The sequence below is a fragment of the Populus alba genome, chromosome 1, assembly GCF_005239225.2.
Source record: "Populus alba chromosome 1, ASM523922v2, whole genome shotgun sequence".
Classification (NCBI taxonomy): domain Eukaryota; kingdom Viridiplantae; phylum Streptophyta; class Magnoliopsida; order Malpighiales; family Salicaceae; genus Populus; species Populus alba.
This window is the reverse complement of record NC_133284.1, coordinates 9,948,100-9,957,844: the sequence shown is the minus strand read 5'-3', so window position 1 is coordinate 9,957,844 and position 9,745 is coordinate 9,948,100. Positions and strand designations below refer to the sequence as shown.

The 9,745-nt window shown below is 31.3% G+C and overlaps 1 protein-coding gene across 1 annotated transcript; it reads right to left on the bottom strand.

Annotated features, from left to right (window-relative positions):
• Nucleotides 1-4,515: 4,515 nt before the first annotated feature.
• LOC118033656 (RHOMBOID-like protein 2) lies at nucleotides 4,516-7,627 on the bottom strand. Its single transcript, XM_035038721.2, has 5 exons — nucleotides 7,167-7,627; nucleotides 6,084-6,247; nucleotides 5,623-5,786; nucleotides 5,011-5,261; nucleotides 4,516-4,806 (listed from the first exon to the last, which is right to left on the bottom strand). Exons 1-5 carry the CDS (start codon nucleotides 7,439-7,441, stop codon nucleotides 4,692-4,694), a joined length of 969 nt encoding a protein of 322 aa, XP_034894612.1. The 5' UTR covers nucleotides 7,442-7,627; the 3' UTR covers nucleotides 4,516-4,691.
• Nucleotides 7,628-9,745: the final 2,118 nt, after the last annotated feature.

Here is a 9,745-nt window from a genome sequence, read left to right as displayed (position 1 = left end):
TCTTTTCTGACCTGTGCTATCTTTTCTGAAATAAACAACCTTTAGATCTGTGCAGTGGTTACCTGTATGCATGTAATGCATCATGACGGCATAGCACGGTACAAAGCCATTTTAGTCTTCGTCACTGACGATTTGGTAAATTAAACAGCTAATATTGTCAAAATAAATACCTCAAGCTTTAAAGGGAGCTCGTGCCCCACATGGATTTGGGAGATCGTCGCATTGAAAGAACATGTTTTGAAGACATGGGAAAGTTGGTGTCGGTGGTTGTGCTGGTCGCCATCCAGAGCTAGACTTGGTTAGGTTCTGCCACCCCGTATGGTCAATCAATGGAACTTACCAGTACATCTTATATTCTAATGGAAACATTGAGTTGCCCCCTGCCATGCATTAGTGCGCAGGTTTTGATTCATCTATTAATATATATTATACCCAAATAAAAATTGAAAAAAAGCGGAAAGCACGGCATGTCATTGAATTTACGCAGACATCATTCTTCTCTCTTTGTCAACTTTTCATGGCAGAGGCATTTACTCATTTATGTTACTTTTCTTCTATCAATAACAAATTTTTCTAAACGAGTCACTTATTTTATTCCTTTTTATTTTCTTGGGAAATAAAAATAGAGAAATTTTTTTTTTAGCATATGCGTGTAAAAGATTCGAAGCCTTGGCTACCTACCATAAGTATCATTATCTTTTCTGTATGTGTGTGGCAAAGGAGATAGAGAGAGGGAGTGAATGAGATGACAAATGCCAAATTCCTAAAATCCCAGGAAAAAGTACAATTTCCATTCAATTGCGTTGGTTGGAAGGGCCACAAAAAAAAATTGGATAAATTAAATCATTAGTACTTAGTACATAAAATTAAAAAAAATAAATAAAGAATTGATATAAAAGTAAATTTTTTTGGTCAAAAAGAATAGTTTGGTGATTCTAAGTTTTAAAAATACAATATTTATTAAATATTATTATTTTAAAATGATAAAATATTTATAACGCTTTCAAAATAATAATATTTATTAAATATTATAATTTTAAAGTGCGATGTGATCAAAGTATGATATTTTTATTCAATTAATTTATTGGTTTGTAATGGTAAATGAAACGAGTTATTCAATTTAAAAAAAAACAAGAAAAATCTTTAAAAATGCCAAAAACTGGAGAGCCTCAGCAAGATTTTTATATATAAAAAATCCAACAATTTGTGTAGCGATGCATTGACTCATGTTAAAATTTGAACGCAATTTCAACAGTTATATAAAAAGTTACGGTTTTTTTAACTAATATTCTAGTTCGGTATGACTAGAACTTATTTTGAGTCTAGACTTATCTTACCGGTCCATAAATGTATTTACTAGACCATCCTCATAATTTGTTTAGGACATATCTTTATTTAGTTATGGCAGACTCATATCTAACTGCTCAAAATCATCTACTATTGGGTGAATAATATCATTCTGAATTTTTTTTTTATAAAATTATGAGTTTTTATGTGAAATGATAGATCAATTAATATAGCTAGATTCAACCAATCGACCGATTAAGGAAGAAGATTAGAGTTTGACTATGCCATGTTTTCAGAACCACGACATATCAAACTTTTATTATTTTTAAAAATCTTTTAGAGATGGTGTTATTCTAATTATGTTTATTATCCTAATTTTTATATATAAAAAAATCCCCAAAATAAATAAATAATGATTCTAGCCTGCAAAAGGACATGCCAATCTCAATAAATGATAGTTATGCATGTGGAAATGGCCTCAACCACACTGTCAATTCAGCAACATATAAGTGTAGTGAGTTCATACCGGCGGGAGAAGAAGGCAGCCTCGAGGCTCTCGCAGAAGAGCATATAGAAGAACAGAATCAAAAGATGTTGAACTTCGCAGAGAAAGCTGGGTGGAGAATGCAAAAGCTAGAAGAATATGTTGAGCGAGGACTTCGAGAAGAGATGGGGATCAAGAGAATAGCTAGAATTTAATTGTCGGGATTGACAATGAATTAATATCAGTTTAAAAACACGATATTTAATATATATATATATATATATATATATATATATATATCATAGTTTTAAACCATAATGGGTAAAATTATGTTATTTTACTATATATTTTTGCTGCGGTATTGATTCACCTATTTTTTAAAAATTATATACTAATTGCCGAATTTATCCATGGAAATCTTGAGTGGCCCAATGCCATCAGTATGTACGGCTCTTGCCTTGTTCAGCCACAAGCTTTTTAAGTGGCCCAACTATTTGGCCTTGGGTCCCTCACAGCTCCGTAGACTTTATGTTTTATGTGCTGGCCATGAACCCACTAATATTAAAGAGAGTCAACCAGCTTTTCTGAAGATAGAAGGGAAAATTACTTTTACCCTTCTAAGATTTGCACGTGATTTTTTTTTTGTTTAGTTTCAGAAATTGTATTTTATATATTTATAATACTTGAAACATTTTATGTATTGAATTAAGTACACGAAAAAATAAAAAAAAAGTCGAAAACAAATCATAGGATTACCATTATAGTTTAAAAATCACTAAAGAGCCATTATATATTAAACAAAACCATTTACATTTTCAATGAGTATTGCATCAAAGCAAAATGATAATAATAATAATAATAATAATAATGTAACAACACATGCCGCGATGAGCATTGAACAATTTGGTGCATCCCAGAGGTATTTTTTTCAATTAATTACTTCTAACAAACAAATCTTACTAGATTCTATCTTATTCCACTGTGATGTTAAACAATGGAAGTTGCAAGCAAAGCTCTGCGTGCAAGTGTTCCATTTAATCTGCTTATTACGACCTTTAATGCATTTAGAGCTGGTTTAATTTGCGATGATAATTATTTTTTAAAATGTTTTTTATTTAAAAATATATTAAAATAATATATTTTTTATTTTTTAAAAATTATTTTTAACATTATCATATTAAAATAATAAAAAATATAAAAAAATAATTAATTTTTTAAAAAATATCTATCAACCATAAAAACAAAATAGTAAGTAATCCTTTATGAAACAAAGACATGTCATTCAAAAACTTGCAAAAACAACTCCCCTACCTGGACTCCACTAAATTGAATTATCCTTAACACTTCACGGAAAAGACAACCTCACCATTGGCATTATCACTTTTTTACATCAGCCCCACTGAAACCTCCTAATTTTTTCAGAACCCATGATTTTCTACTATCAAGAAATAAACCCAATACCCGATGAAGCTTTTATTGTCGCCAACGCATCTGTATAACACCTTATTCCTGGAAATTAGCACACGATTAAAAAAAAAATAGTGAATTCATATCCTATTTTTGGTGAAATAAGTGTAGTTTGATCGGATCCTATTTTAAAAGCATGATATTTACTAAATATCATTATTTCTAAGCAAAATTTGGTTAAATTATGCTATTTTTAGTATAATTAATTGACTAGTTTGTAATGGTTAGTGAAACTAGTTAACTAGCCCCGAAAATAATAAGAAAAATCTTAAAATTACTAAAATTAGATGGTCTTAGCGAGATTTTTTATATCTAAATATTTGACGGTTCGTATAGTAACAGAGTGGCTACTATAAGGAATACAATATCTGGAAACTCCAATAAAAATCTCAGCGCAATCCAAAGATTGAATCAAAAGCTATAGCCCTTTTGAGCTATCATCCCGGTCTAATGCAGCCAAATCTCCCATTATAGCTAGGTCATCCACATAATCTATTTGGGGAAGATCATCGTTTAGTTATAACATACTCATACTTGACTGCTCAAAATCACTTACCCATTGTGTGAACAATAACTCTCTGAGATTTTAATTGAAGTTTATTTTTAAATTTACAAGGTGAACAAATATATATTTTTTGATTCATAAGACATATTGGAAATAAAATATTCATAAGATTATAGTTTTTGTTTGAAATAATTGATCGTTTAATGATAGCAATTTATATTCAATTGGTCGACCAGTTAATTGAGTAAGTTATAGCAGTTTAACCATGCTGTGCTTTTGAAGCGCAATATTCTTCAACTGTGTTTTATTTTTTTAAATTTGTTTGAGAAAAAACTTTACATTTATAGAGATTCAGTATTGAGTTTTTTTAACTCAAAAGGAATTAACTAATTATTTAATAATAGTTTACTCATCATAGAGCAATTAAATATAGATGCTGCTAGCATTGTTAGTTTGTAAGGATCTTTTATCTCCAACTCTTTCATCGTAATATTTGGATGACAACTGATGTCAACACTTACCAGATCTGTATTTTGGATACTAAAACTAATTCATTATTTTAATATTGATTGACAAGTTGTAAGTCAACTAGTCAAATTAGCTCAATGTGTTAGAAGGCAGCTAATGATGGGCCATAATTTGGGATATTTCCATGAAAGAGATGCCAGTTACAGAGTTTGGATTTGGTCTCCCATCGAAAAAGGGTTAAAACAATGGATAATATTACACTAACAAGGGATTGCTAGCAGTTCATGCTCTGTAAGTTATTAGATCCATTATTGAAGATTTTAAAACGTTGTATTACTCTTTTCATGTCCAAAGTCAATCCCAGTGTCATTTACTTACATGTGAAAGCACAACAAACAAATGAACAAATGAAAATCAATACGAATAAGGGGATAAAAAGAACAAAAAAATTATCAAACAGAAGATAAGTTGGAAAAATCTTCATCGGTTCTCGCAGTTCCATTTTGAAGTAGGCACACAGCTTAGGTAATGGCACCAACTGCAGTGATCATTCCCATTCTCTCCTTTAAACAGCATTACCAATCCCAAGGTAAACCTGCAATGTACATAATAATGGGTACAGGAAATTAGAAACAAGTTTCTGCACTCGCTCATCTGCAACAAAACTTGCTTTCAGAAACAACAGACAAACTTGGTTTCATGAAGATAAGCTATTGATGTTCGGGAAGGCCAAAGGAGCATTGAATTAATCTAGCACATTGCTTAATTCGAGTAGGAAAAAAAAAAACAAAAACCTTACCCAACAATAAGCAAGACTGCAGCAGCCAGCAAGAACATGTATTGGTAAGCCTTGTGCTTAGATTTTACATGAGCATCTGCACGAAAATGCCGGCTTTCTACCCATCCAAACTGTGGCCGAAGTAGCAAAACAAAGCCAAGGAGAAAACCAGTAAAGAAACCTCCAATGTGTGCAAAGTTGTCAACATGTGGAAGAATTCCCACCACTAAGTTAATGGCGATGATGACCACGAGTGTGAGGAGAGCAGCAATCTACAAGAAGAAGAAAGTAGTTGTGAGATGTAAATTATTTAAAGCCAGTTGAAAAAAATTTGAAGCAGCCACATCATAATCTGACAAGCAATCACAAAAGAATGTCTTGGTCTCATTGGTCTTGGTCCCATGAATAAGTAGTAGACAAGCATCTGTATCTTTTACAATATATGAACCATATGAAACAACCATGAAATCTGAAAACCTAAACTAACAATTTAAAGAATGCATTGCGCATGGGCAGCTGAGTGCATGTGTAAACATTTATAAAACAGAAACAAATGGGAGCGTGTGCTTGTTTCCAGGTCAACTTTTTGCTGTCCATAAAACACAAAACCTCAAAGTTTAGTTGACAGCATACCTTATTAGAATAGATCGTCCAGTTGGTAAGAAGCTCTGATAACATTGCTCCAAGAAGTCCAAACAAAGCACCAGATGCACCAACAGAAATGTTTCGCTGAATAAAAAGTGAAGAAAAGATGCTCCCACCAAATCCTGATACTAGGTAGATAAGCCCAACTCGCACTGCCAGATTATATTTCAAAATACATGTTACGATGTATGTGTTCTATGATAAAATGGTAAAAACCATAAAGATGAGTGTAATAAAAACTTGATGTTGTGCTAACAATAATAATCCAAGGAATAAGGTATTTCCAGTCTCCTTTTTGTAGCATTTGCATGCGCTCGCAAGCAAGGGCGCACACACGTGTGTGTGAAATGATGCGATTGCAAGCATGTTGATTTCAACTTAAGCTGCGATGCAGGCACATAATCAACAAGATTTGATATAGATTACCAAAAGAAAAGAACATGACATACCAAATCCAAACTGCTGTTCAAGGCGAATCCCAATAAAGACCAAGCTCAACATATTTGCAAGCACATGAATAACACCAGCATGCAACCACATACAAGTGATGAGTCTCCATCCTTGATCTCCATGCACTACTTTGTTCCACTCAAGAGCTCCCATTTTTTCCAATCTGCACAATCATCAGCACATTCAGATTAACTATCAAAGTTCCTCAACAGAAGTCAAGCAATTGTCTTCTGCCACATGAATTAGAAGGCTGCTTACAGATGCTTTCCTACAAGCAGTAAAGGCACATAAATTTGAACAAATTCCAACAATTGTAGTGTTTAAGAATTTTTGTTGCAGCTCAAGTAAGAACTTGACATGGAATACTATTTATGTCACCACACCCCTCAATCCAACCCATCAAGACACCAGTCTACAGCACTCAAGAGATCATAAGCATTACTAGATATGTCTCTGTGAATTACAGATTAAAATTTATCCTGTAGTCTTCGATCTATAAACCAAATACAAGATATATCCTCGTGTTCTCAAAACTCTAGCACCTTTAAAAGTGAAGAAAATACAAAGAACTTAGAAAAAGCTTAATCTTCCAGAACCGTTTGGTGATAGATTCAACTCCATACCAAGTCCAAAAACCGTAATTTTCACTCTGCCTTGATAACTGATCGCAAGAACAAATTTCGTCGTCCATAAAGTGGAAAAGAAGATTCCCGGTAAAAGCAAGATTAAAAAACAGAACTTTTCATCAAATATTGCCTATAAACACACTGGTATGAGCAATTAAGCCCTCATGAGCTCAATTAAGCCCTTGTCTCAATTAACACTAGTAACAAGTTTCGAAAATACCAAATCAGAATCATTTAACAGGCAAAAGAAAAGGATTATCTAAAATTAAGTTATAAGAAACTACTACCCAATCTCTCAACGTCCCAATCCAAAATCAAACAAATAAAAACTACGAAACCTCACAAACCCAAACCAAACACAGGACCCCGACCAAGAAACAAATCCAAACCCACATCAAAACACCAATAAAGCTCACAATTTTGAACAAAAATAAGCAAAAGAGAAAAGTAACTTACGTAGCAGAAGACGGGCCAAACAGAGGGTTCTCCTTCAACGGCTGAAAAGAGAACCTGCCAAGGAACTTAGCCACACAACTACGTTCAGAACCGAGATTTTTTTTAGGACAATCGTTGACATACATGACAACAAAAAAAACAGCAATGTTGGCAACAACAAACATGGGAATTAGCCAAGAAGTCCATTGCTTCTCTGCTGTTTCAACATAGTATAAAGGGAAATTTGAGTTATTTCCTCTGTTCTTTGTCCCTCTCTCTAGATCCCCGCTTGTCATTGTCTCTAGCTCGTACAGAGAGATAATATGTTTTTTATTTTTTGTGAGTAACGGATTATTTATACATGCGGGAAGTTAAAATAGAGAAGTGGCTTACAAGGGAGTTGCTGAAAGAAATCAGAAATCGAGCAGGAAAGGAATTTTATTTTTGGTTGAGGATTTAGCCGTTGTAAAGTATGGGATACTGTAATCTCTGTGTCTGAATCTAATTATATGTGAGGCATGAATGAGTTCATTGACCATTGATTGTTTTTTTAAAAAAAAACATCATATTAATATTAATATATCATAAGATAAGTATTTCAAAAAAAATTAATATATAAAACTCACTCAAAGATACCATTATCGCGCTTGCTTTATCAGTTTCGGCAGTATTGTATTTTTGAAGAAAATTAATTTGTTTTGCTTTAATATTTTTTTGTTATTTTAGTGTGATGATGTAAGAAATAAAGTATAAAAATAAATAAAATATTATTTTAATATATTTTAAAATGAAAAAAACTTTTAAAAAACCGTTTTTATAATCACAAAAATTACTTTAGTGGTGGGTTTCTGTGTGATAAAGAACATGATTTTTTATTTTTTTCTATAGAATTATCAATGATATCATGAACAAAACTTAAAAGATTTTTTTTAATTGTTGTTACTACTCAAGTGTTTTAGATGAAACAAGAAAAAATAACAAGAATGGATTATAAAGAAAGTGTGCATCGTTGAGTTTAATATGACAATTATTCGTGATTTTCAGTGTATGTACGTTGAAATAGCTCACTTCTTTTCTTTCTGGTGGAGCTTTCAATTCTTTGGTTTATTTGGATTGCCGTCCTTTCATTTTAAGCTTCTCATAATCAGATGCATTTTTGGAGCCTTTAATACTCAAGATTACCTGATTATAAGAAAAATACTCTCTTTTTTATTGTATATACCAAAATTAATATTGATAAGAGACAATACTACATAAATATATTTAAAAATATAGTTGTGATTTATTTTTAAAGTGTTTTTTTATTTAAAAATATATTAAAATAATATTTTTTTATTTTTAAAAAATTATTTTTAACATCAGCGCATCAAAATGATATAAAAATACTAAAAAAATATTAATTTTTAAATTAATTAATTAAAAATTTTAAAAAACCTTTTTAAAACACAAAAAAGAGAGGATATAAGTCTGCTTGAACGAGCAAGTGATTGCATTTCAACACAAACGACTGTGGTCTTTATTATTCTTTTAAAAGAAAAGAGAAACGAGAACGATGCTATTTTTCAATAAAATTAGAAATCCGAGATTGAATAAGCCAGCTGCCTGTAGTTATGACAAATTCATAACCAATAAAAATAAGTGCTCTTGTTCCGAAACATAATTACAAATTAGGGCTTGCTTGCTCAATGCCAGTGAAAAGCAGCAGCATACTTGTTTGATGGTGACTTGGAGTGAGTTTTAACCCCTTTTTTTAATTTGAATTTTTTTTCACTTTAAATTATTTATTTAATATTTTTTTTTATCATTTTGACATACTAATATTAAAAATAAAATTTATAAAATAAAATATATCATTTTAATATTTGTATGAAAAAAAACATATTCAACGTTACTTTTGCAATGGATAATCCCACCACAATTCCTATAAAATGAAAAATGAAAAAAAATAATGTGTTTTAAATGTTTGATCACAAGCATATATAAGAAGGCCAAAAACTTGTTCAAGCAAGTGTTTCCTTTCACTTGTTAAATCCCACTCCGGAGTCCTAAAAATAAACAAAATAACCACAGTATTTATTTATTTATTTATTTTTGTAACGGAATGCAGGAATACACACACACACACACACACGTATATGAGCACACGAAAAAAAAATCAATGCAAGATCAATCTTGAATATTTCCTCAAAAAATAAACTATGGTTGTGATGTGTATGTTACAGGGTGGAGAGTAATTATTTTATTTTTTTTCATCAACTCTTTATCCCTTCCCCAATTAATTAACACTATTCCTCCATTCACGAACAGTTTCTCTTTTACCTTTCGTTACTAGGAAACCTTTTCTCTCTTTTCTTTTGGCTCTGTAACGTGTCCCTCTCATTTAATAAGAAAGGACGGACGCTTTTTTAATTTGTCGCGAATCTTTTTATTTCTAACGTTTTAGAATACCTTTTGTTTTCTTTATTGAGGCAACTTGCCGTAAAGGAGACAAGTCAAATCATTTTAAAAAAAAATAAAATTAGTGTTGACTGTTTGGATGAGCTTATATATATATTTATTAATTTTATAGTTTTAAAATTAATAATTATATAAAATTTTTA

Excerpts from the sequence above, each read along its gene's own strand:
- LOC118033656 (XM_035038721.2), bottom strand. The coding sequence starts at position 7,441 with ATGACAAGCGGGGATCTAGAGAGAGGGACAAAGAACAGAGGAAATAAC. Across the intron at positions 5,262-5,622 it reads GGACGATCTATTCTAATAAG|ATTGCTGCTCTCCTCACACT; the intron begins GTATGCTGTCAA and ends TTCTTCTTGTAG. Across the intron at positions 4,807-5,010 it reads GCAGTCTTGCTTATTGTTGG|GTTTACCTTGGGATTGGTAA; the intron begins GTAAGGTTTTTG and ends TGTACATTGCAG.